The sequence below is a fragment of the Populus nigra genome, chromosome 3 (genome assembly GCF_951802175.1).
Source record: "Populus nigra chromosome 3, ddPopNigr1.1, whole genome shotgun sequence".
In the NCBI taxonomy this organism is placed as follows: Eukaryota; Viridiplantae; Streptophyta; class Magnoliopsida; order Malpighiales; family Salicaceae; genus Populus; species Populus nigra.
The window spans coordinates 3,847,385-3,874,226 of record NC_084854.1 but is presented as its reverse complement, the minus strand read 5'-3'; the positions used below and the strand labels follow the sequence as shown (position 1 = coordinate 3,874,226).

The 26,842-nt window shown below is 34.1% G+C and overlaps 3 protein-coding genes across 6 annotated transcripts; all 3 read left to right on the top strand.

Annotated features, from left to right (window-relative positions):
* Nucleotides 1-6,396: 6,396 nt before the first annotated feature.
* On the top strand, nt 6,397-12,927 carry LOC133688367 (serine/threonine protein phosphatase 2A 55 kDa regulatory subunit B beta isoform-like). Of its 2 annotated transcripts, none has more exons than XM_062107835.1 (14): nt 6,397-6,961; nt 8,268-8,371; nt 8,460-8,558; nt 8,700-8,819; nt 9,109-9,315; nt 9,443-9,534; nt 9,907-10,025; nt 10,407-10,530; nt 10,699-10,822; nt 11,437-11,505; nt 11,616-11,707; nt 11,806-11,883; nt 12,101-12,168; nt 12,323-12,927. In XM_062107835.1, exons 1-14 carry the CDS (start codon nt 6,826-6,828, stop codon nt 12,457-12,459), a joined length of 1,569 nt encoding a protein of 522 aa, XP_061963819.1. In that variant the 5' UTR covers nt 6,397-6,825; the 3' UTR covers nt 12,460-12,927. The 2 variants fall into 2 exon arrangements, with proteins under 2 accessions (XP_061963819.1, XP_061963820.1); XM_062107836.1 differs by having other exon boundaries at nt 6,398-6,961; nt 9,109-9,312.
* Nucleotides 12,928-14,022: 1,095 nt separating this feature from the next.
* LOC133689201 (probable inactive poly [ADP-ribose] polymerase SRO3) lies at nt 14,023-16,045 on the top strand. Its single transcript, XM_062108990.1, has 2 exons — nt 14,023-14,762; nt 15,211-16,045. Exons 1-2 carry the CDS (start codon nt 14,248-14,250, stop codon nt 15,737-15,739), a joined length of 1,044 nt encoding a protein of 347 aa, XP_061964974.1. The 5' UTR covers nt 14,023-14,247; the 3' UTR covers nt 15,740-16,045.
* A 1,289-nt stretch (nt 16,046-17,334) lies between these two features.
* On the top strand, nt 17,335-21,568 carry LOC133689123 (pentatricopeptide repeat-containing protein At5g66520-like). 3 transcript variants are annotated; one of them, XM_062108876.1, is made up of 4 exons: nt 17,335-19,283; nt 19,401-19,540; nt 20,445-20,491; nt 21,314-21,568. In XM_062108876.1, exon 1 carries the CDS (start codon nt 17,396-17,398, stop codon nt 19,202-19,204), a length of 1,809 nt encoding a protein of 602 aa, XP_061964860.1. In that variant the 5' UTR covers nt 17,335-17,395; the 3' UTR covers nt 19,205-19,283; nt 19,401-19,540; nt 20,445-20,491; nt 21,314-21,568. The 3 variants fall into 3 exon arrangements, with proteins under 3 accessions (XP_061964860.1, XP_061964858.1, XP_061964859.1); XM_062108874.1 differs by having other exon boundaries at nt 21,304-21,568; XM_062108875.1 differs by having other exon boundaries at nt 19,645-20,491; nt 21,304-21,568.
* The last annotated feature ends 5,274 nt before the right edge of the window (nt 21,569-26,842 follow it).

Here is a 26,842-nt window from a genome sequence, read left to right as displayed (position 1 = left end):
ATCTGAAAAACAATATTTAACTGTTTGTCCTACTAGAATTTTTTCAGTGTTTTTTTATTATTTTTATGTGTTCATATTATAAATAATTTTTTAAAACTATTATTTTAATATATTTACAATCACATAATACTTCAAAAAAATAACATTTATTATATATTTAAACACCAAAAATCCAATGAAAAAAAAATGAAAGAGAGCTTTCGACTTAAGTAGAAGGTTCAAGGGCCTCGGGGCTTGTGTCATGTTGTCCAAGTGACTTTATTTTGGAGGAGTTTGCGGCCCGTTATGATTAATAAAACTTCAACATGATTTTTCTTCAGGTTAATTCAATTAAAAGTTTGAATGTAATTCCAAACGAATGATGTTTGTTGGATTCTTTTCCTTTTCAATTTTCTTCTTTGAGATTTTTTTTTGAATTTTTTGTGTATATTTTCATGAAAAATGATTTGAAATTATATATATAAAAAGAGAAAGATGATCAAAATGTAAAATACAAAGAAAAAAAATACGGCGAATTTCAAATTAAAAAGAGAAAGGAGTTTGCTTGTTTTTAATGTTTGGGTTTGAGAGATAAAAAAAAAAACTTACTATAAAACAATGATTAAGATAAAGTAGTTGATTCACTACAGTACAACAAAAAAAAACATTCAATTTTAGTATTAGCAAGTTTTATTTGACGGCAAAAGTTATACCAAGGTGTTTTTAAATTTTTATCTTGCTTGGAAAAAAAAATCAGGTTGAAAAGATTTTTTTCTATAAAGGGCACGTCATTTTATGTTCTTTGATCAACTTAAAATGTTTTAAGTTCATATATTAGTTTATTGACATTATAATAATGTTTATTAGATAATTTATAAGAAAATAATTGAAAAGTAATTTTTTAAATTAAAAAACTCAACATAATTTTACAGTCACCTCTCTAATAGTTGAACGATGGGGATATGAATGACGTGCCCTTTATTTTTTATATATATAAAAAAATGATGAATGACATTTTATTTGTAATTTTTCTTATAAAAAAAAACATGTGTGTCATTTTTTAAAATGAGCCAGACATCTCAAACCTAGCCTTTTTTATTACACCATTTATGTTTTATTTTTTAATTAAATTTTATTAAAATAAATAACTTTAAAATATATCCAGAACAGTATGTTATGTTACTTGTCTATAAGATTAATGCGCATTTTTTTTTGTCCACACTTTGTGTTTTTTTAAAAAAATATTTTTTTAGTTTTTTTTATTATCATAAAATTACATAGAAAATATACGAAAATAATTATAGTTTATCATTTCTATATTTTTTTAATGCACCCACTGCATAATAATAAAATCATCCGTTGTTTTTTATCTTATAATTCTAGTAAATTTTTTCTTTGAAAAAACAATTGATGAACAAATTCTAAAAAAAAATCATATTGATAGGAAAATGACATTTTAATTAAAAAAAATACATTTTTATCATTATTTCCGATCCTTTAAAGTCTATTGGATATTTATTTTATATTAAATAAAATACATTTTTAAGAAAACTATATTTTTTTGTTGTGAGAAATAGATTAATAGGAAAACTAAAGATTTAACTAACGAATTGTTTTATTTTGATGAAATTTAAATTATTATATTTCTTGTGTATAAGAAAAACTACCGACACATAATGAAAAAAATATGTGAATAGCTCCCAACAACTTGTGATGGAATATTTTGACTTGTATTTATATCTAAGTTTTCTCATTTAGTATTTGATCCATGTCAATGTTTTTTTAAAAAAATTTATTTGTGTATGTAATTATTGATTTATTTCATAAAAAAAGGTGTTCGTATTTTTTTCTTAACAAAAAGTTAAAGGTATTAACAATGCTTGCACTTTATTAAAAAATAACTTTTAATTCACTTTTATTAAAAAAAAATTAATTCAAAGTTAGCTAGTTGACATGTACTAAAGGGCTTGGTATTTCACTAAAACAATAAATAGTAAAAAGTCAATGCCTTTTTCACTTTGATCCTTTAAATTTTCAAGAACTTTTTTAAAAAAAAAATTAATTTTTTTTTTTATATATCATCTTTCAATATTGAGTTTAGTTAGTATTGAAGTTCATGATTTTTTTTTGTTTGCTTTCTACAGGGTCATCTTGACTCATGATCTAAGTCACAAGTTTTGCAAGTTAGTCATGTTAACTCGAGTTATTTTTTAGTTGTTTTTTAATTAACTTACCTCTCAACTCAATCATTCAACATTGCTTTAATTAAAAATTAAGCTTCATGATTTTATTTTATTCTTGCTTTGTATAGGACTATCACGATCCTATAACCTCGGTCACGAGTTTTGTGAGTTGATTAGGTTGACTCAATTTTTTTTTGTGATTTTAATTGAACATATTTGTTTTCAAATTCACCCCTCAATATTAGATTGGATAAGAACTGAACTTTATAATTTTTTTTCATTTTGATTTTTATATAGTTATTTTGATCTCATGACCTAGGTTTGGTAGGTTAACTCAAAATATTTTTTTGTTGTGTTTTTATTTGATTTTTTTTAATTTAGTCCTTAAATATTGAGTTGATTGAGAATTAGGTTTCATGATTTTTTTTATTTGTTTTTTATGGAATCATCACGGTCTTATGATTTGGTCGCAGGCTAGACTAGTTGACTTAGGTTTTTTTTTTATTATTATCTTTTTTAGTTGGTTTTTCAAGTACAAGTAGGTTGACTGAGAATTAGACTTTATAATTTGTTTCGGTTTATGTTTTATGAGATTATCCTGATCTCAGAACCCGAGTCACGGGCTTGGTCGCTTGACTCGTATGATTTTTTGTGCCCTTTTTTCAATTGATTTCTTTTGTTTTTTAAATTGCATCCTTTAACACTAGGTTGGTTGAAAGTTAAGTTTCATAATTTGTTTATATTTACTTTTTAGGGGATATCATGGTCTCGTAACCAAGTCTTGACAGGTTAATTCGGTTTAACTCGACTTGCTTTTTTAGTTGAATTTTATTTTTAATTTCATCATTCAACACTGAGTTAATTGAGTATTGGGTTTAATATTATTTTTGTATTTACTTTGTATAGGGTTATCAGGGTTTCATGATTTAAATGATAGATCTGACATGTTAACTTGAGTTGATTTTAGTCAATTACTATAGTGAAAATGCTAAGGCCTTTTTTTATTTTTGTTGTTGAAATTTCTGAGGGCTTTTATCATGTAATTTAAAACTTGGTTTTTTTTCCTCTTTAATTTCACCATCTAACATATCTTTTACTAGGTATTGGACTTCATAATTTGTTTCGACATGCTTTTTATAGAATCATTCCATATTCACAACCCAAATCACGAGTTTTGCGGGCTAGTTGTGTTTTCTTGTGCTATTTCTTTTGCTGTTTTTTTAATTATTTTTTTCTCAACTTCATCCTTTAACATTTAGTTGATTGAGAATTGAGTTTCATAATTTATTTTTTATTTTCTTTTCATTGAGTCATAATTATCTCATGATCTGGGTCGCTAGTTTTGTGGGTTAGTCGGGTTAACTTAGATATTATTTTTTTTCCAGTTTCATGATTCAACACTGAGTTGATTGAGAATTAGATTTTTTTTTATTTGTTTTATATGGAGTTATCTTGTTCTCTTGACCTGGTTTTGGTAGGTTAACCTATATTGATATTGATTATTTTCTTATCGTTTCTTATTTTATTTTTTTTCATTTAATCACTCAACATTGGGTTAATTAAGAACTAGACTTCATGTTTTTTTACAAAAATTTCTTTCTACAGGGTTATTATAGTTTCATGACTTGGGTTGTAGGTTAATCCAATTGATTCAAAGTTTTTTTTTGTTATTTATTTTATTTATTTTCAATTTCATCCCTTAATATTATGTTGTTTGAGAGTTAGAGTTCATAATATGTTCTGGTTTGCATTTTACAAGGTTATTTCAATCTTATGATTTAGGTCACGAGTTTGATTGATTGACTATGTAGTTTTTATGTTATTTTTTCAATTTGACCATTTATTATTAGATTAATTGAGAACCAAGTTTCATAATTTGTTTTGATTTTTTTAGGGTAGTATCCCAATTTTATGACTCAGGTCCGACAAGTTGATCTAGATTTACTCAACTCATTTTTCTAGTTAAATTTTGTTTTTAATCTCGTCCTTTAATACTAAGTTAATTGAGATTTATGTTAAATAATTTTTTTATTTGTTTTTTATAGTGCTATTAGAGTATCATTGTATTGGTAACAGACTTGACAGGTTAGCCAAAGTTTATCCGAGTTGAACTAATATATTGTTATTTTAATATTTTTTAAAATATCACATTATATTTTTACCAATTATCTAAATCATTTTCAAACCTACAAAGCTGATAAAATTATATTAAATCAATCTCTATGTAATTTTTTATACTAAAAAAACAAACTAACAACTACGTGAGCAATTATCTAGTCTCAACAATTTCTTCTTGTTACGCGGTTGGCGCTCCATTTTATAAAAGAAGGAAACAAAAAGCAACTGTAGCTGGCGCCCTTTAATTTAATTTCTTGACATCATGGAAATTCACATGTCATAGTCATTACATTTTTTTTTTTGGAGTTTTACGGTTTATGGTAAAGTATTAATTTACAGAAACTGCAATAACACAATCAAAATAACATATGTATTTGATTATAAAAATTATATTGTTTTCTAGAATAAAAAATAACCAATCTAAATGTTTCAAACTTTGATATCAACATTAAAATAAATTTATTTAAATTATTTTGAATATATCAATTTAACCCCAGAGTATTTTTTAAAAAATATGCATTAAAATAAATTTATTTAAGTTATTTTGAATATATCAATATTCTAGTTCTAAAGTGTTGCGGATTTGGCTTGAAATTCCATCTCGAGCAAGGGAATCTTAATTAAAAAGAAAAACGACATCTCGTGCCAAAGAAACAGCTGACCAGACATTCACTCAATAAATTATATATATATATTTTTTGGATGTATGAGTTACTGAAGGTCTGCATCATTCATGTTCGAATACTATTTTTTATGGTTTGCTTAGAGCGCTCACGTCTTTTTATTATTATTATTTTTGGTCATAATCCATAGTTTTCTGTCGATTTGGTCATGGTAACTTTTATCCAAATGGACAAAAATCGCCGTAGATCGATGAAGCACCCATGTGGAGGCAAGGGCTCCTCTTTTTAACCACTCTCAAATATTCCACTTGCCCTCTCTCTCCATCCTCGCCAGCAACCTTTAAATATTTTTTCTTTAAAAAAGTTGCGCAATACCATTGTTAACGTCAACAAACATCAATTCAAACCCTATGAATAAATAATCCCTTTATAACTTGGATAATTTAATTAATATTAATCATTCTCAGAGTCATTAAAAATTTAAATAATTATTAATTTTAAAACTTATAAAATTAGTTAAATTAAGCGTAAATTGCTGGAACATCCACGGTAATCAATAAATAAATAACCCTTTTATTTTATTATTTTAAAAGTATTTTTTAAAAATATTGAATTTTTTAATTTTTAATTATTTTTTATAAAAAAATATTATTTTAATATATTTTTAAATAAAAAATATATTAAGAAACGTAAACAATGCCAAACCAACTATTATAGGTTAGTAACGTTGAAAACAAATAAAAGTAGTAATAATACATGTCATTTTCAACAATTAACATCACATCCCACATTTCTACCGCAAGGATGTGGAAGAAAGAAACTCCGAAAAGAAATACTACTATGTTCCTACATCGTTGTCGTTTTGTCTCCAATAATATGATCCTATGCTTTATTTTCAACACAAATACTCATTCATTATTATCTTCTCTACTTCATCACTCTCTTTTTTTTTCCAACCATGTTGTGCTTATTTAACCCAATCAATTTATTTTTTATAGCTTTTTGTTAAAAACAACGACAATTTATTTTTTATTTTTGGTTAAAATCAATTTAGGATCTTTTAAACAGTTTTTTTTTTTTTAAAATCAATTGGTTTCTAACCAAGTTTTAATTGATTTAACTAATCAATTCAGATTTTTAACTAGGTTGTGAGGTTAATTCATTTATTTATTTTTTAAACATTTTAATTACTTTAGATCTTAAGTCGGCAACGCACAAGAAAACTCGCTCGAGCAGTACGAGTTTTAAAATTACAATCAAAACTGTTTTGATTTTTAAAATTTTTTAAACAATATTTTTTTAATTTTATTTATTTAAAAATCTTGAAATGATATTAGATTGATATATTTAACCCGCTTAACTTTTAATATGGATTTAATAAGTTTGATTATAAACATAATAATTCATAGCTTGAAAGAATTTAATAAATTTAAGAGGAGAGAGAAAGAGAAAATAGCTAGTGATCAGCCTAAAAAGTTACGTCGCATCTCCCACTTCGTCATTATCTTCCATCTATTTTTTTTCTTTTTTCTTTTTTCTTTTTGTTATAGTGAAAGGAAAAAAAGAAGAAGAGAAAATTAACAGAGAGAAATGAGAGTGTTTGTTTGTGCGTGTGAAATCAAATCATTCTTTCAACATATCAGGATTCAAGAGAGAGAGGGTGTCCGTGCGTGAGATTTAGATAGAGAAAAAAAAAATAGAAAAAAGTAAAGAAAAGGCATCGACAAGATAGAGAGAGAGTGTGCATTTCTCTATGTGAAATCTGTGGATTTTTTTACAGTTCTAATGGTTGATTAATCAAGAAGTAGCATTCTAAATGGAGATGGTTTCTAGCCGTTGATGCTGTTATTTCAAATCTAAGCATCAGATCGATTCTTATTTTTTATTTTTTTAATTCCTGGATAACGAAGATTTAGCTTGAAATGAACGGAGGCGGCAGCGAAGAAGCTGCGGAGGCTGTGACGGCAGCGGCAGCACCGGTGGGAGCGCCGTTGCAGCTTGAATGGAAATTCGCGCAGGTTTTTGGAGAGCGAACGGCCGGTGAAGAAGTACAGGAAGGTACGATACGATCTGTGGTTAGGGTTTGTGATTTTGTGCTGTTGGATTATTAATTATTGATTCTTGTTTAATTGTGGATTTAAATGTTCGTTGTCATGTGAAATTAGTTTTCAGTTATTGTTTTTGTTTTCATGTGAGATTAATTTGGTCTCATTTTGATGATTGAAACGTGTTCGTGCTATTGAATGGTATTAAAGTTGGTGTCTTTGTAGCAGTAGAAGTGTGGCTCTGAAGCAATGCAGTGTAACTGAAGTTTCGGAGTTATTATGCGAATAATGATTAGTCGTTAGGAAGGGATTTACAGCTAAAATTAGAATATTGTTGCATGGGTGTGTTACTGGTGTCATGCGACGGTGGTTACCTGTTTTGATGTTGTGGATGATAGTCTGGATGGTTAGCTGAACCGTTTATTGATGGTAACAAGGCTCATGGATTGTGTGTTATGTCGTGCAAACCTGCTACAGAGTAACAAAGGGCTTGTTGAATCATGCATCAATCTAATAAACTTAGTTTCATGTATGCAGTCTCTGCATGGGTTCTTGCAAGCCAGGAAATTTGGCGATTTAAGTTATCTTTTGCAATGTTTGTGAGAAAAAAAATATTGTTTTTTTGTATTTTTTTTGAGAAAAAGTCATCTTTTAAGTATTAGTTGGTTTGATGTGTAGCCTGGTTATCAGGCTCAAAATTTGTGGACTGTCACATATCTCATGAATACATGGAAAACACTTCCAATGATAGCCAGTATTGTGATAACACGATGGAAAAGGCACTGGTAGGGAGACGAGGGATTTTGGGCGCAAATATTATTGTTGATAAATGAAACAGAAGGTTTATATCAAATGATAACATTGTAAGTTGTCAATGCACACCTGCTTTACTGTAAATTTGGTACGTTTGGAGCTGAGTCTGTGCCCCACTAGTTGGTGTAGAAAAGGTAGAAAAATGAAACAGTCATAGCAGAATGACTGAATGTTGTGGGCTTTTAATGTGTCAAGCCAAGACTTGCTGTACTGAACAGTCAGATTACTGGTCCACTGTTTTGTCGGGTAGGTGGTATTCAGACAAGAGGATTCTAAGCTTCTCTATGAACGCAATGCTTATTGGGGTTTCTTGTGGCTGGTAATCAAGAAATAAGAATTATTCCCCACAACCCAATATCCTTCCCCAGCGGGATGAAACATGGAAACCAAGTAAAAGTCAATCTGGAAGACATTTTTATCCATAAATCTCTTTTACCTAGATTTTCCTTGGAATTGTTGCTTCTCTTCCTCACCTTCTTATTTCTTTTAGTTATGGGCTTTTGCAGTCGATATCATATCTGCCATTGAATTTGATAGAACTGGCGATCATCTCGCTACTGGTGATCGTGGAGGTCGAGTGGTTTTATTTGAAAGAACTGACACAATAGATGTAAGCAAATATAGGCATATCTTTAAAGCATTTTTTCCCCTTCCTGTCTTGGTGATATAGCTCTATGACATGAACTTACATTGTTTAGCATGGTGGAAATCGGAGAGATCTAGAGAGGATGGATTTTCCAATTAACAGGCACCCTGAGTTCCGTTACAAAACAGAGTTTCAGAGCCACGAACCGGAGGTATTAGATTTTTCCCATTTCAGGTGTTTTTTCCCCTGTTAATCACTGAGATTCACATCTGTTCAGGTATACTGGTATATTTGTTTTAATCTTTCCGGATTCAGGATTTGATAAGTATTCATTTTTGTCCATATATCTTAGTTTGATTATCTAAAGAGCTTGGAAATTGAGGAGAAGATCAACAAGATTAAATGGTGCCAGTCAGCCAATGGTGCATTGTTTCTTCTGTCGACCAATGACAAAACCATCAAATTTTGGAAGGTAGGGTGGAACATTTTTTATATTTTTGATTTTTTTTATTATCAATTTCTAGCTACAGTGTAGTAGGTGATTTGTATTCCTCTAGCTTTCTCGGTGGTTTCATTTCAAGTTTCTAACCAATAGAAATGCGTTTAGTATAATCTCATAAGGATCAGTCTATGTTGTATTGTTTAATGTTTTGCATCTTTATTAACTAATAGAACAACTTGACGAGTTGTAGAAAGCTGAAGAAAAATAGAATTTTTTTATCAGTGGTGTTTATCTAATGGCTTGCTCTTGTGGTGGACAGGTTCAAGAAAAGAAGGTCAAGAAAATATGTGACATGAATGTTGACCCTGCAAAAGCTGCTGGAAATGGTCCTCTTGTATGTCCAAGCATATCAACAAGCTCCAAACCATATACTGCCAACGGAGGATGTTTGGATAAACCCTTGGGTTTGAGCAATGACTTTTCTTTCCCACCTGGGGGTGCCTCGTCTCTACATTTACCTGTGGTAGTTGTATTCGCTCTAATATACTGTCTGTCCATGGAAATCATGATTTTGACATCTGGAAATGCTTATTATAATATTTTCTACTTTAGTGATCTCTGGTTCCAACACCTATTATATTTTTGTTATCCAGTTGACCAGTATTGAAACGAGCCTTGTGCCTAGGTGTCGGAGAATATATGCTCATGCCCATGACTATCACATTAACTCCATTTCTAACAACAGGTGCACCCCCTTATTTCATGAATGTGTAACTCCATTTTCTACATACCTTGTCTTTAACATCCCTTAATAAGTTTAATATATATGTTTTTTGTGCCTTTTCACTTAATATCCATTTTGATTATGCTATCATTTCCTTTTAATTGAGTATTTGATCTTGTAATGACATTTGACTTCGAAGAGCAATGTAATCTTATGGTATTTCTATGAAGAAACAAGTCTGCTATATTTTGATTTTTTTGGATAGTTTTATATTGTTGTCCATAATGCATGTTTTGAAATTTTCCAGAACGTTGTCAAATCTGAAAGCATGCTTGTTTACAATAGTCATGACATTATGCATTATCGGCTATTCCTTTGTTTTTTCTTTTGCAGTGATGGTGAAACTTTTATATCTGCTGATGATCTGCGAATAAATCTTTGGAATTTGGAAATAAGCAATCAGAGTTTCAATATTGTTGATGTAAAGCCTGCAAACATGGAGGATCTGACTGGTGAGAACCCCTGTATTTTGCATGAAATTAAACATCCAAGTATTTTATGATGTTTTTTGGTTTTAAATGTTGTCTAAGGGGTACTCTTTTTTTGGATAGATTCTAGAAAGATTCTGTTTAGAGTCTTATTGAGATTGATATATGATCTTTCCTGTTGTGTATGTGCTGTTGTTTAGTTCTCTTATCACTTTTCCTGCAAGCATGGGTTGTTTGGCGTGAGACCAACTTTTCTGCTCTTGCTGTGCTTCTTATTCATATAATTTTTTTATGATTGAAGCATGTATTTATCTAGTAGATTTCAATATTGAAAATCACTTGAGTGTTCTGTTTGCTATATGGAATTGTCTTTGTATATTCACACATTTGAATTCATGCATGCAGAGGTGATAACTTCAGCAGAATTTCATCCTACTCATTGTAATATGTTGGCATATAGTAGTTCAAGGGGCTCAATTCGTTTAGTTGACATGCGACAGTCAGCTCTATGTGATTCTCATAGCAAATTGTAAGTACTTAAGGTTTTCTTTTTGTCAACATGGTTTTCCCTTTTGTTGAGTTTTCATGTATTATATAACAGCTTGAAGCTATGAACGTAGCATGGGATTTTTTTTGTGTATCTTGTACGGAGTTACATTTCTCATGAATATATACATTATGCTCTCTACTGGCCCAGGTTTGAGGAACAAGAAGTGCCTGGTTCAAGATCCTTCTTCACAGAGATAATTGCCTCAATCTCAGATATTAAATTTGCCAAGGATGGGAGATATATTCTTAGTCGAGATTACATGACTCTCAAGGTTGATTTTTTTTTTTATATATATGTTTGGTATTTATTTCTCAATTTAAGCACGCTATTTCAATACGGACTTTGCTGTTGTTTCATAGTATATATTACCTTGTGCTGGATGATTTTCTAAACTATGTGGCTTGTGGAAGTTGATCACTTAATCTAAGCTGCACACTACAAAACCTAATCGTGTGTTTTTATTTTTAATGCGAATGGTGCATTTGTCATGAGGTTAAAAGATGGAGGTGAATTGTCAGATTTGTAATTTTTATTAGTAATCATTTAAAACGTAAAGGTTGGTTGTTTGGTTGTTAGCAGAAAGAGAAAAAAAGGATTAAAATACTGTTAGTTGTAAGAGTGATGATCAAAAAATTATTTGAGTTTTATTAACTTATTTGAAAAGGAAGAGGGGAAAAAATATAATAGTTCTGTGTGCATGAGGGGGGCTTGGGCACCCTCATTTTGGGATTACTACCCACCCATAAGCCTCCCAACCAACCGGATCTAAGAGTGAAAAAGTATTGACAGAATATTAAAAATTGATAATCTTGTACTTTCCTTCTGCTTTTGTTCTGTTCCACTGTGGCGCCTGTTTTCACGAAGTCTGGATTTCTTGGTTGTCAGTTGTGGGACATAAATATGGACTCTGGACCAGTTTCCACCTTCCAGGTTCATGAATACCTTAGACCTAAGGTGATATATTCTTCTTGAGAATCCTCTTTGCAATTTTAGATGGCATTTAGTAGAGATCATGCTGTGTTCTAATCCAATGTGATGTGGTTTTGTTTTTTGCTATTGATCAGCTTTGTGATCTGTATGAAAACGATTCCATCTTTGACAAATTCGAGTGTTGTCTGAGTGGAGATGGACTTCGAGTGGCAACTGGTTCCTACAGGTGTGCTTCATATACTTGAATGATCCATTAGCCCTTACCATTGTCCTGGTTAAAGGATGCGTTACACATCACATGATACTCTTTCTTTGTCATTTCAGCAACCTATTTCGAGTGTTTGGTTGTACTGATGGAAGCACTGAAGCAACAACATTGGAAGCCAGCAAGAATCCAATGAGGTACATTTGAGTGTGAATTAAGGAGATTTCATGTAAATGATAATATAAGAAGCATTCTTTTGCACACTCCAAATATGCAAAATTGTGTCGAAACACTCTTGATGATCACTTCCTCTGTTATGTGAACCTGAAATTGAACATGACTGTTGGTTTTCATACGACTCTTGCTGGCCAAATTCTTGTTTCATGTGGTTAATTTATATTATGAACTGAACAGGAGACAGGTTCAAACCCCATCAAGGCCTTCTAGATCTCTGGGCACCCTTTCCCGTGGTTTTAGGCGAGGTCTGTATATGCTGGAGGAAGTTTACCGCTCCTTTTTGCTAAGTTCCCTTAATAATTCCTTGTGGTCTCACTTAATTGTCCATCATCTGAGCTAACTCTAGAGATGTATTTTTTTCTCGAGTTTAACATCCTTTTTCCTTCATGACTTGCAAAGGAGCTGACAACTCTGGAGCTGATACAAATGGAAATGCGTTTGATTTCACAACCAAGTTGTTGCATCTAGCATGGCATCCAACCGAGAACTCACTCGCCTGTGCTGCTTCAAACAGCCTTTACATGTATTATGCATGAAACTGGTCCTGGAAGAACATGTACTTTGGCTAGGAAAAGCTTTAGGTGCTACCTCTCTGCAAAGGCCTTGCTGCCTACTCTCCCAGCACACATTTGGAAGCTTCACCATTTAACGGAGATTGATGTTGCTGTTGTTCAAATATCAAGGAAGTACTATGACTTTTGCTCCCAGGGAGGCATGCCTCGCTAATTATATTCTTTCACAAGGAAAGTGCAGTTCTATCCTCATATTTTTTTTGTTGGTTTAGGTCAAAGGAAATCAAATCTTAAACAATTGTTTCTACATAGTGCTGCAGTGCTGCAACGTTTTGGGCCTATAAGGTCTTAAATCAAATCTGGGCAAAGGAGCTGTTAGGTCGAATCAATCCTCATTGATACTTTGGGCGTCAACCATGTGTACCATTAGAACCTAGAACTCGAGGCTTGTGAAAACTTTATCATGATTATTGTTATTCCATATTCTAACCATTCTTTCTCCCCTTCCTTCCACAGAGTTTGCTGGTTTTTTAGGTCTTTGCAAAATAATGGTCCTTTTGGGAAGAACCAAAAGTCTAATGCGAATGGTTCTTCACTTGGTAGCTCATTTATGATTGTCAAATTATGTAAGACTGAGTATTAATGATTTTGAGGGCACCCAGCGTTCCACGAGTTGAAGAGTCACCGTTTTCTTTTGTTGGGTTTCTGAACTGCTCTTTCCTTGCTTGCCTGTAAGAGATGCGATAGAGCCATAGAGGTTGCATGCATGAATTATAAGCAGTAGATATGCTTCTTAGATTAATTCAGGAAATGCCTCCTCAAGCCAGGATGAAATAATACTGCTGTCGTCATTATAACTCATTTATGAATTTATTCCAAGTGACCCGCAATGTATTGGACAACGCAATTCCTGGCACAAAATAAATAGAATCTTAAAAAAAGTGCTGTTCAATTATAATACCAAACACTGGCCCGAGGAAATTTAGATGAAAATCTTGATTCTCAATTTTTTTTGTTTAATCTTGTTTGAAAATGCTGCTCTATTACTTAGAAAATATCTATTGATGCTAGTTAAGATATATTAGTTTTTTATAGTTTAAAATTGAAAATGGTTGAAAAGGGAGGTTTTTTCCAGTAGTGATAAATGAAAGTACCATTTTTAATGTCTTTTCTATCATTTTTTCGTGGTTTTTTCCCCTTCCAAAGCTCTATTTATGTAATAATACTTAAGAAATTCATAAAAAATCAAAAAGAGAAATAAATCAAAAGGTGGGATTGACATTAGCTTATGTAGCTATTTAACTGTTTCAGCCATAAGAAAATGTTTTGAAAATAAAGGATTAAAATATAAAATTTACTTTAATAACCAAAATGTAACACCTCTAAATACTAAGGGACTAGAATAGATTTCACCCATTACTTGAACTGGAAGTAAGCCTTAGCCAACACGCAGACGCAGACATACGTGCTCTCGTCAATAACTGTTATTCTTCTAAAATGACTGTAATATCCTTAATTTTTTTGACAAAACGATGTCTTTTAAAGCTGCTTTGACCAAAACAATTGACTTTAATAGCCCCATTTCAGTAATTGAGCAAGTTCAGAATCCAAATCCCACGAGGAGAAGATGACCGCCTCTTCACTTGCGATTGCCAATCCGAGTTAGTAACGGTCTTGTTGCCGTAATAAATACCCTCTCCCTCTCCCTCTCTCTCTCTCTCTTTTCTCATCAAATCTTTGAAGAAGGGTTTTCTTCCTTTACATAAGAATCTCGGTTCGGTTCTGTCAATTCTTGTTGACAAAGAGAAGAAAATGATAGAGGAGGAGGAGGAACAAGATCAATTGTCAATATCAGTAGATCATCAAGAGTATATCGTGGAGGATGCTAGTTCAGAAACCGACGAGTCGTCTGATCCACGACCTGATGCTGCCGCTGATCAATTCAAGAATTTTACTCGAAATGGAATGATCAAGATTGGAGAAGAATCCAGCCAATATGAATCAGTGAAGAGGAGGTTTCTTGCGGGCATGAAACAATATGCCAGGGACACAGATGTTGTTGCCTTACACAAGATTTCGGGTTCTACTCTGGCGGTGCAGGCTCGGTTCGCTGCGTTTAGGGTTTATGAAGGGGCCGTTTTAAAGAAGAGTGAAGGGAAATGGCAAGGAGAAGGAGAAGGAGAAGGGGTTGCAAATATAATGTATGGTTGGTACGGTGGTTCAAAGGAGGAAATTACTCAAATAATTTCTCACGGGTTTAGTCGGTGTAATGGTCAATCACATGGTGTTGGTGTTTATTTGTCTCCTACCAATTTTCTCCTTGATGGGTATGTTTCTTTTCTTTATAAATTAGTTTGAATTTACTACCACTTATTTTTCACTATAGGAAAATTAATGCTAATTTAGGACAGAACCCATACATGTTTTAGTGTTTTTGATATTGGGTAGTGTTAGTTTAGTGATAATGCATCGCGCGCGCGTGTTTCACGTTGGAAATCATTTATTAAATTCATGTAGCAAGTAATTGATGATCTTGTCCTAAAGGGAGAAAAAGTTGAAAAGGAATTGAACTCCGAGCTTGGAAGTTGGCATTCGGTGTTAAACAGTTTAGTGTATAAAGTAAAATTTGATGCTGATGAAATTTTGGTGGTAGTGTTTGGAGCGAATGTGGATCGTTCCTTGTTAGTGAATGCAGCATCCTTCTTCTCCTCGCATTTATATGAATAGTTTTTATTTCCTAATCTTTAAAAGTTGCTCAATTATGTATTACTGCAGGCTGGCATCTTCAAGTGCTGATGAAAATGGGATAAGGCATATGTTGCTATGTAACGTTTTAATGGGGAAGATGGAAGTGATTCCTGCGGGTTCCAAGCAAACGTATCCAAGTTCGGAGGAGTTTGACACCGGTGTCGACAATCTTGAAGCACCAAGAAGATTGGTTGTGTGGAGTGCTTTCATGAATTCTCACATTTTCCCTATTCACATAGTGAGTTTTAAGGTCCCTTCTTTCCATGTTTTGCTAAGAAATCAGATCAGTGAACTGAAAAAACACGGTCCTATTAGTGTTGCTGCTCTATTTCCTGTGCTGGTAAAGTTCTTGGGTCCTACCAAGAAGGCTTTGATGGCAAAAATCTTTGATGACTTGCGCAAATGTAAGATTACCCGACTGCAGCTGGTCAAGAGTCTGAGGCGGGTTGTTGGGGACGACCAGCTGTTGATTGCGATCATTGAGTCATACCGAGACAAGCTTGCGGTAAGAAAGCATCAAGCAGTACAAGTGGGGCACAGGCAGCAGCTTATATAAGAGGAAAATGTTCTGATAAGCAAGATGGTGCTCGGTGTACATTCAGATTTCATGATACCATGATTTTACTGGTGGCATATTATTGTCAGTTTTTTGCACAAACTAGAAGTTTGCTTGTTATCTCTTCTGCATTGTTTGTTTTGTATAGCTGGTTTGTATTCATTTGTTTTTGTGCTGTTGGGTATTTTTCCATACTTTGTAGCAGGATATTCCTGTTGTAGTTGATTTTTGACTAATGAAATGAAATCATTCATCAGGAAAGAAAGATGGAAAATGGCATAGCTGACTGATGGTGTTCTTCTAGAATATGACATTAGGATTTATTATCACTTCTTTCTGAAACCAGAAAGCGAAACATGAACTGTGGAGTATTTGTTTCTTCGTATTTATGTTCAACATTAATCTAAAGTAATTCAAGTCTAATGGAAATTCATGTAGGTATTTGGGGAGCAAACTTCACTCTGAAACGTGTGAAGAGTATTTGTTTCCTTGGATTTATGTTAAGCGTCAATTACTCTCTGCCAAATTTATTATTCTCCCAATTTATTGATGACCAGTTCAACATTAAGCTAGAGAGATTCAAGTCCAATGAATATTTAGTTGGAATTAATGGAAGATTATTTCAAGTAGCTGATGGCTGATTCTGTTATATTGAATCCGAGTATATATGCGATCTGTTGTTAAAAAACATGAAGCTAAGTTGCAACGGTGTGGCTTCTTGCGAGCTTGAGAAATCTATTGTTAGGATTGGTGCTGAGGTATTAAGAACTGAGAAACCAATCGAGAGATAAAGAGTGATGGAAATTGGGAGAATAGAAATGTGATTGTTAGCGGTATGTTAAATGATTATGACTTGGTAATGCGTTGCAAAGTGGTTTTGCAAAAATATTTTTAATTAAAAATATATTAAAATAATATTTTTATAATTATTTATTTATTTATTTTTATAATAGCACAGTATATTAAAATCACCAAAAATTATATAAAAAATATTAATTTAATTTTTTTTTCAAGTAGAAAGTATTTTTAAAATCAAGTTGAATGCGCTACCAAATATAAGCTTAAGCTTAGTATATCTAATTTTTTTATTTCTAAAATGAATAAAATTGGAATATGAATTTAAATTCAATGTTCAAATTCGATTTAATATCTCGAACACAAGAAATGAAAATAATAAAGACATTTCTCTTTCATTTTTTATTTTAAAATAATATAAATTAATTTTAAAATTATTTTAAAAATATATTTATTTTATATATTTTTTTATTTTTCCAATTAAAAACATTTTATTTTTTCTATTCTGAAACATCAATTAAAAGAAATAAAAACTATGTTAAAATATATTTTTTAAAAAATTAAAGTGGATAAGAATTTCAGTTTTAGGAATCCAAGTATAAAAAAACTAAACTCTTTTTTTAAATTGAGGAAACTTTCCACCCTTTAGAGATTGAATTAATTCAGAGAGAAAAAAAATTTGAGCCAAAATGAAAAGTAAAAGTATTTTTTTTTCTCAATTTGTTTTGGGTCAAATTGAATTTTTTTGACAAAAAAAATGAAAAACTAAATGTATTACATTCAAATCCCGCCATCCTTACCTACTTTTTAAAAATATAGTTAAACATCACCAGAAGGTAGTCCTCTTCAAAAACTCGACAAATGATTTTGTCTCGAAACCTAATATCCTTATCCCAAACAAAGCAAGCCCATGCTCGCATCATTGTCTCCGGTCTCGCAGGCAAAGCATCCCTTATGGGTCATCTCCTTTCTTTCCTTGCTATATTCCCTTCCAGCCCTTTTGATTACTCCCTCTCTATTTACCGTACAATAAAAAACCCAAACGTTTTTGCCTCCAATAACATGATTCGGTGCTTTGCCAAGAGCGACATGCCTCTACAATCACTTGCTCTTTACTCTAGTGTCTTAAGAAACTGTGTAAGACCCAATAACTATAGTTTTACTTTTCTCTTGCAAGCTTGTAGTAAGGGTTTGGGTTTGGATGAAGGGGTTCAAGTTCATGGGCATGTGCTTAAACTTGGTTTTGGTGAGGATGTTTATGTGAGAAATGCATTGATCCATTTATATTCTTCTTGTTGTAGAACTGAGAGTTCAAAACAAGTGTTTGATGAAAGTCCGCATCATTGTGACGTTGTTACTTGGAATGTAATGTTGGCTGGTTTTGCAAGAGATGGGCAGGTTAGTGTTGTACAGAAATTGTTTGATGAAATGCCTGAAAGAGATGTCATTTCGTGGAATACGATGCTTATGGCCTATGTTCATAATGGGAAGCTTGGAGAAGCCTTAGAGTCTTTTAAGAGGATGAGAGAGAGTGGGTTAGTACCAGATGAGGCCACGTTGGTGACAATGCTCTCAGCATCAGCACAATTAAGTTTGCTTGAACATGGTCAGTCGATTCATTCAATTATAGATTCTTTGAGTCTCCCGATGACTATTAGCATCGGGACTGCGCTTCTGGACATGTATGCAAAATGTGGATGCATTGAACAGTCTAGGCTTTTGTTTGAAAACATGCCTCGAAGAGATGTTTCTACATGGAATGTTATGATTTGTGGATTGGCCTCGCATGGACTTGGAAAGGATGCTCTCACACTCTTTGAGAGGTTCTTAAATGAAGGACTTCATCCCATGAATGTAACCTTTGTGGGGGTTCTGAATGCTTGTAGTCGAGCAGGTTTGGTTAAGGAGGGCAGACATTATTTTCAGATGATGACAGATAGCTATGGCATTGAGCCGGAGATGGAGCATTATGGCTGCATGGTTGATCTCTTAGGACGAGCTGGTTTAGTATTTGAGGCTATCAAAGTGATTGAGAGCATGGCTATCTCACCAGACCCGGTGTTGTGGGCAATGGTTCTGTGTGCTTGTAGGATTCATGGATTAGCAGAATTGGGTGAAAAAATTGGGAATAGACTAATAGAACTGGACCCAACCTATGATGGACATTATGTGCAATTAGCTAGTATTTATGCCAATTCCAGGAAATGGGAAGATGTAGTTAGAGTTCGAAGATTGATGGCTGAGAGAAACACTAGTAAAGTTGCAGGTTGGAGCTTGATAGAAGCCCGAGGAAAAGTACATCGATTTGTTGCAGGGCATAGAGAGCATGAGCAGTCTCTAGAGATACAAAAGATGCTTGAAATAATTGAAACTCGGTTAGCAGCAGCTGGCTATGTTCCCAACGTTTCACCTGTCTTACATGATATTGGAGAGGAAGAAAAGGAGAATGCAATTAAGGTGCACAGTGAGAGGTTAGCTATTGCATTTGGTCTTCTGGTTACAGGGCCTGGAAGTTGCATTCGGATTGTGAAGAACCTGAGGGTTTGTTGGGATTGTCATGAGGTGACCAAGATGATATCAAGAGTGTTTGGAAGGGAGATAATTGTAAGGGATGGGAGCAGATTTCATCATTTTAAGGAAGGGAAATGCTCATGTCTAGATTATTGGTAGAGTAAAAGTATTCGTTGTTAGTTTGTTTTCTTTCATTAGGTCTTTGCTGGAAGTTTCCAGCTTAGTCTCTGTGTGGCAGGTAATAAGGATGAACGAACCTTTCTTTTTTGCTTTTTTGTTGTAACATCCATTTTGCTACGCAAGTCACTGCTAGCTGATCCGTAACTCTGCCTCTGTTTGATTTGACTATTGCCAGGTGCAGCGTAGCTGGACCCAATTCTGGGAAAATTGTGAAGCTGCAAATGCATTAACTTCCAGCATAAAAGTAGCTACCCTATTTATAGCATGGAATGAAAGGAGTTGTCTTGTTAGCAATGTAAAGGTTAGGGTTTTCAGGTTGGTGTACCATCCTGGTGCTATCATGATTTATCTTGGCTGTCTTGTTGACAGGCCATCTTATTTATACCTTCATAAAGAAATTTCATTTGGACTGTTTGCAGCATCATTTTTTGGTATGTTTCTTCCAATGCGTAATATTCGTTACATAATGATGGGGCAGCAAATTTTCCAATTTTACCAATGCGTGCCATATGCCACCCACAAACTTTCTGCATAATGCAGTAGTAAGCCTTATTAACCCTGGAACAGGCTATTTCGTAATGATTTTGTGAAATCTTATTTCTGAAGTAGCCTATATTATAAATAGAATACCTGTATTTTATCTTAATGTCAAAAGAGAGGAAACCTATGAAGAGAGTTTTGCCATTCTCATTCAAGATAGTGCTGACTTTTGTATTATTTTTGGTGCTAGAATGATCAGCAATAGATCATGTAGCAAATTATCTTTAGAAGATTCTTTTACATAGTTGCAATCATCTCTTAGCTTGTATTTTAAACAGAGCTATAATTATTGCTCATTAGAATTTAATTAGATTAGCCCATAGCTGTCTGTATACAGAAGTATGTTTACTGGCTTGAATTTGATTCAAGTGTATTGGCAAGTTGTTTGATCAGACATTTCCATAAGGTTACGATTGTAGATAATCTGTGCTATTTTAGATTCATTAGCTATTTTTGTTACTTCTGTGTTCTGAGTTAAAAACAAAGTACTAACAATTTTCCAACGGAGAGTACTTTTAGCACAACTTCATCAAGTTCTTTTGTGAATTAAATGACTAAATACTCTCTTTTTCAGCTGATTTGGTAATTGCATTGATTCTGACCAGTATTGTTCACCATTCATTTCTGTTCAAGTTCCAGTTAGATATCAGAGTTAACAATAGAGGTATATGACATGCAGATTTTGGGGTTTCTGCACAGTTAACAAGAACAATATCTAGGAGAAAGGTACTGCATCGTATTCATCTAAGCTTTGTTCTTCAACTAGTATGGAGTGTCGCTTATTGGAATGTGCCTTGTGGATTTTCTGTTTATCATTTATTGTTAGGTTTCCTGTTTCAGGATCTATTCCTCGCCAAACACGTAATATGCACATGTATGTTTTTTGTCTGTTAAACTATTGTGAAGGAAGAGCAAATAATTGCTTTTGCAGAATAGTGGATCAGCAGAAACTGTTGTTGGAGTTCATAGAAAATGATAATAGATCACAATTCATTTGTTAAATTAAAACAATTTAAATCTATGTTCAACTCATAGAAAATTAAAATAAATAAACAAATGAACCCCTTATCTGATTGAAAAATAAACTTTCATTTTTATTGCTTTCTGTAGTGGCCTTTTATCTTGGACCAAGAGAGAAACTATTTAGAAGATGGAGACATCACCATTAAATCCTCTAGGAACGAGTGGTGTGGTTTCCCTTGTGGTTATCATTCCTAGTTGGCTCATCTGCAATGGCCATTTTGGGCCACATACCTGTTGACTGTCCTTTTATTTTCCGAAGTTTTCTAATTCAAGTTGGTAGCATTTGTTGGATTTGGTAGCATTTGTTGGATGACTGGAATTTATCTTCCTTTTCTGATATATTCATTTAACCATTTCTTTTTTCTCTTTTGCAATTTAAGTTCGTAGGATTCTTTGGATGACTGGAACTCATCATCTTCTGATATTTATCATTTAACTATTTTTGCTTTGTGCTGGCATTCGATTATGAATGAAAAATTTGTTCAGCAATGTGCTAATTCGGTTAACAAATACAGAATTTTGTAGGAACACCATTCTGGACAGCTCCGGAGGTGATTCAGAATTCAGAAGGATACAATGAGAAGGTACTGTTCAAGACTTGGAGACTTTTTTTCATTTAAATTATAAACAGTGTTGAGAGTGGTTTGTTTGTTCAGTGATTGTAACAGCATTTGTTATTTATGTTCAAAACAGTCATCCATGTTGAAAAAGATGATGCAATTTGTTGGCTGTAATATGTAAATTCTCTCTTTTAAATAAGATTTCGGTGAAGATTTATAATTAGAATGAACAAGTGCTTCTTTAGTATCACGTGGATGTGTATGTGTAAAAAATCCAAGTAAATCGAGTTGCTTTTGATGTCTGGTTCACATAAACAACCAAGCTCATTCATTTGTGAAAGCATTTAATTCTCGTTGTGCTAATTACTGAACCTGAAAAGAGAGTTTTAATGCTATGGTATGCTATGACCTTGTTAAAGAAGGCAAAAAAATCTAATAAGATTTGCTACAGCTTGCTACTCTGCAGCCAAAACGGTGGTCCTAACCAGTCAGTCTATAATCTCTAGCATCAAGAGATCACTTGGTAGGGAATGGATGATTTGAATGAGGCATATTCACGGACTGGCTGGCGAATCGATAATCATTGAAAAAAAGATAAAGCAAAAGTACACAGAAATCATAACTATGAGGACAGAAAGAACAACAATGAGCAATAAAAATAGGACAACAATCCTCTTCTCTTGCTTTTGATCTCCTTCAAGTCTTCAAACATGGACAGAAAGACAATCTACAAATAGCTTCTGCTAAAAGTTTGTAGAGGAATATGGAAACAGGTGTTACATTAATAACTCTCAGAATTTACATGAGCATCTTCTGTTTAATGCTATCTTATCAATTAAACTTCTACTGGCACTTACATTACTATGAAGAGAATCAGAAATTAGCAGCCACGAGCATGAATTAATAAATTGAGAAGTGTTCACTAAAGAAACAGAAAAAAGACGACTGGAAATCTCCAAGCGCAGCTTCCTTGGACGTCACCAGCCAGCCCTCCTCTTGAGAGAAAAAAATGGTATCAGCGGTAACGCTCCATGTGGAAAGGATTTGAAATCATCTGAATCTCTTTTTCTTGAATCGGGCTTGTAGGGTCTGCTTCTAGCTGCATTTGCAAAAATGACCCTGAGCAATTGGTAAGGCTGGAATCAGAAACTCCACGTTCAAGATAGTAATCAATAGCATCAGCAGTGAAGGATGGATCAATAGTTGGTGTAGCCTGAACCCAATAAGCGCTAGCCTCTGCTGTTTCCCGAGTTGCTGGAAAGCCATCTTCCTCGTCACAGTAACCACTCAAATCTAGCAGCCCAAAAATTTCTGGATGGAAATCATCATCGTCACTTGGCTGCAAGTTCTCTGCAGGATCTAACATGAATACAGTTGGTGGTGCAGCATTGCAAGTGGATGTAATACCTGAATCAGCATCCATCAGATCATATTCAAGCACAGCTGATGGTTCACAATAAAAAGACTCGAAATTGTCGGGTTGCACGCCATTATCAAAGACTGGTTCAAGCTCCAAGTGCAGCTGCTGGTTTTCCACTTGAGATACGATTTTTGCTGCCCCGTTGAAACCCATAACTTGTTGCTTCTGGGCGTCTTCGTCAACCCTGGGCTTTTGAAACATGGTGTTTGTTGCACCATCAAGACCGTCAGCATACCTCTTCCTCTTTTTTGTGGTTGTGCATGTTGTTTGTACTTTCTCGGAGGCGTGGACTTCTTTCCTTTTCAATTGACACAAGACAGTTTGTTCTGAAAGAGATGGCAGACTATACTCAAACATGAACCAGGAGCCGTTTTGGTCAGATTTAGGATTATGGTAAGTGAATTGCTTTTTGATGGCTGCGACTTGGCAAGTGTGGTCGATAGAGACATTGAAAGGAGGGTGTTTGCACTCCTGGTGCCATGTTCCAGGACCACGGCAGATTTTGCGGACAAAGTTCTTGCCTTTCTTAGTAAGGTGTGTGAAGAAGAAGAGATCTTCGCCATAGCGTTTGGGGAAGGAGTCCCAGATTTGCCAAGGTTCTCTGGCTTGGTCGCCAAAGAGGGGGCAATCTCTAATCGGAACATTGATGGCGGTGAAGAGATCAGGGTCAGTGATTTTTTTATAAAGATAGAATCGAACCAGTTCTTGATCATCGGGGTGGAATCGATAACCATGAGGCATTTGTGGGGTTATCGTTTCTGGGTTTTGTAATATCGACATGGCCATTCTGCCAAAGCTAAGATCGTGTATTTGAATTACATGAAGAAAAGGAATTGATGAGGATCGGATTCAAACGAAAGAGAGAAACTTTATCGATGAATAGAGGATGGATGAACAGGGAAAACCAGCGAACTTGAAGATTTGAAAGACAGAGGCAAGGCTACTTATTGATGATCAAGAAAGAAAGAAAGCATAATTGGTCGCAACAGGGAGGGAGAGAAGAGATTATAAAACCCTAAAAATTTGCAGAAAGAAAAACGGAAACGCGTAATTGAAAAGCAAAGCCCATGAATTGAAACCTATACAAGAAAAAACGGTTTGTTTGTTGAGGCGGAGGCGGTAGCGGTTCAACGGTAACTAAATTTTGAAATTGTTTTTTATTAATCTGTTTCTGCTGACGTGGCAAAGGTGTTATGGAGGCAAACGTAGTACGGTAACGTACTAAAGTACACATACCAAGTTACTATAATAGAAGCTCATAAAGGGGGTTGGATTGGCTGATGATCATGGCTGGCGGGGGACCTCGGGTCTTTCACATTTGTGGGCTCCATTAAAAAACTTTTTTGTGGGTCCCAACAAGTGGAATTCCCTTTTGTCCTGGGTTTGATGGTATCAGGATTTAATGACTCTCTTGCTGTGCCGTGATTGATTGCTAGGGTAGGGTTTGTTGTTCTTGCAATCAATTGGCATTCATTGGTAAGAACCTTGTGAACTTAATGGGTCTTGCTGTCTCCTTTCCTTGCTTGTAGTTCCTACTATTGTTTGTTTGCTTAGGCATACGTTGTGTGGAGTAAGTAAGAATTTGTGTTAGAAATTAAGTGTGGAATTGAATTGGTTATGATGTAGAAGAATTAGGTCTCGAGTCGGATTCGATGCCGTGAAGGGTTAATTGTGAACCAGAGAGGTTTAAAGAGAGTGCTCTGTAATTTTGGACACAGGTTGGGTTAAATTGTGCTGCTTTAGTTTATTTATACTGGAACTGTTTGATGAAATGCCAGAGAGTGCAGGAGAGAGTGGATTTTGGTTTCCCTTCAATTCCAACTACACAGATTACTCCTTTTCTTTCTTTTCTTTCTTTTGTTTTTTTTTTCTTTTTTAAATTTTTTTGAATGAATTGCAAGAAAGTATTTCTAATGTGCTACTCATCTTCTCAGTGGTGCTTATCTTCAGGTTTTTGGTGGCGTATGTGTGTTGTTCTGTTTATTACCTCTAGACAGGCAGCAGTGGTGATTATTTTGATTGTTTCATTGTTGGGCAGCAGGTAATTGTCAAAGTCTATTTCATCAGGCTATTGAATTGGGCGCATTAGTTGGAATGCAAACCAGGGAACAGAATAGCATTGCCAAAGTTTGCTCATATTCAAGAAACCAATGCGTATATTCAGAATTTTAGATGCTGATGGAAAAGAATGGCGCTTCATAAGATGAAGTTTGAACAGGGTTTCCCAAAAGTGCTTTCCCATGAGGCTTTTCTTGACCCTTCCAGGGGCTTCCTGGTTGGTGACTGTTGCATGTTTGGAGTGGAAGTTTTTGCTATCAAAAGCTCTCATCAACGGGAGCATCTTTTTTGGGCGAAAGAACCACAATATGTTTGGAAGATTGACAAGTTTTCAGCTCTGGAGGATCTGTTTTTGCATAAGATTTAATGGTATGTATGCATTCGAATTTGGATGGATTAGATGTATATTATCACTTGAATAAGATTTAATGGCACCCTCCCCTCTCTTTCTAATTAACATATCAGAGTGCCATTATATTACTAGCTGAGATCTGATAACATGATGATCCTAAGAATTTTGCTCGAGGCTGATGTTTTTTTTAAATATCATCTTGTACTGAATCCAGGAGGCTCATATTTTGTCGCAAGGGACGCTCAAGGACAACAGGAACACACCTAGCTCTTCTTCTCGCATTAGGGATGATCCCGAAGCAGTTCAAGCCAGGAAGAAAGTGTACGTGAAATGTGCGACAGAGAATAAGTGGCCAGAAAAACAGAAATCACCACGAAAGTATATGCGATTCATGTAATGGGATTTCTGTCACTTACTAATCAATATTCGTAAACTTCATTCAGTGACCACCACCCATGGAGAAAGCAGCTGACAAACTTGGAGAAATTAAATAATGACAGATCATTCAGTGATTGACAATGAAGTTTTGTTTGATGCTTGGGCCTTGCCCCTTGGACTGTTCCTTTAAAACCAGGTATAGTAGAGGGTGTGGTCACCTTGTGAGTGCGGAAATGGTGTGAAATATGGCGAGGTTTCATAATTTTAACCTCCTCGCCTTCGAAGAGAAGGCAAGAAGATCTAAAAGAAATGAATTGCTGAGATGTTTTTGTGTGATATCGCTCGTGGTTTATTGCAAAAACTCAATAGTTGCATGGTGAGCTTGAGGTTCAAAAGCAGCCATCTTCTTCAAGTTCATTTCTCCCAACTGTTACTCGGCTCTTGAATTGAAATTATTATCTCAATTCAAAAAAAAAAAAAAAAGCTCCATCGGAAAGTATATGACTGACTACACACAGTTCATCCCCGACTGTCCTACATTTCCATCAAATAATTCAAATCTATTATCGAGTTGAGTATAATAATCGTCACCTAAATTTCAGTTTTAAAATCACAGAAAGCATATCATCAGGTGCTAGTTTAGGCATTATTTAATCAGGATAATGTCATGGACCATGAAAGAACAATAATCCAAAGCTCACCTGCAGTAGCGTCCATAGCTCGATCCACCTCCACTTGGACAAGTTAAACTCAAATTTATAATCACCTAAATTTCAGAAGCAAACACAAAACGTAAGAACATGAACCCTGAGAGTAAGGCCATCTAGTCTATCATGCCTAAATGCATGTCCTACGCATCCTTGTCAGCCTCCATGTCTGAGATGGAGCCGATCATCTCCAAGAAAATACCCTAGCCAGGCATCTCATGTTCCTCAAACAACCTGTCGTACGTGGTGAGAGCTCAATGTATATATAATATATTAATTCCTTAATTAGAAAAAGGATATATATAGAAATCTAAAAGAACAAGAGATGAAAAATGATCTACTCTCTCTTGATTATGATGACGCTGTTCTTTCCTTTTCGTCGCTCTCTCTCTTCTTGTTTTTTCTCTTTATTTCCTCTTTCCCCTCGAGATTTTTCTCCAGTCCTAATTTGATGTTATTGCACGTACGGTGAGATCTATATATGCTCAAATTCGAAATCGAAAGACATTGCACGGTGAGATCTATATATGCTCAAATTCGAAATCGAAAGACTAACTATATTAAGATATTAATGTATAC

What these genes read in the sequence shown, in the direction of transcription:
- LOC133688367 (XM_062107835.1), top strand. Translation starts at nt 6,826, where the DNA reads ATGAACGGAGGCGGCAGCGAAGAAGCTGCGGAGGCTGTGACGGCAGCG. An exon ending in GAGATTACATGACTCTCAAG is followed by an intron (nt 10,823 to 11,436) that starts GTTGATTTTTTT and finishes CTTGGTTGTCAG; the next exon opens with TTGTGGGACATAAATATGGA. An exon ending in GCCAGCAAGAATCCAATGAG is followed by an intron (nt 11,884 to 12,100) that starts GTACATTTGAGT and finishes TGAACTGAACAG; the next exon opens with GAGACAGGTTCAAACCCCAT.
- LOC133689201 (XM_062108990.1), top strand. Translation starts at nt 14,248, where the DNA reads ATGATAGAGGAGGAGGAGGAACAAGATCAATTGTCAATATCAGTAGAT. An exon ending in ACCAATTTTCTCCTTGATGG is followed by an intron (nt 14,763 to 15,210) that starts GTATGTTTCTTT and finishes GTATTACTGCAG; the next exon opens with GCTGGCATCTTCAAGTGCTG.
- LOC133689123 (XM_062108876.1), top strand. Translation starts at nt 17,396, where the DNA reads ATGATTTTGTCTCGAAACCTAATATCCTTATCCCAAACAAAGCAAGCC.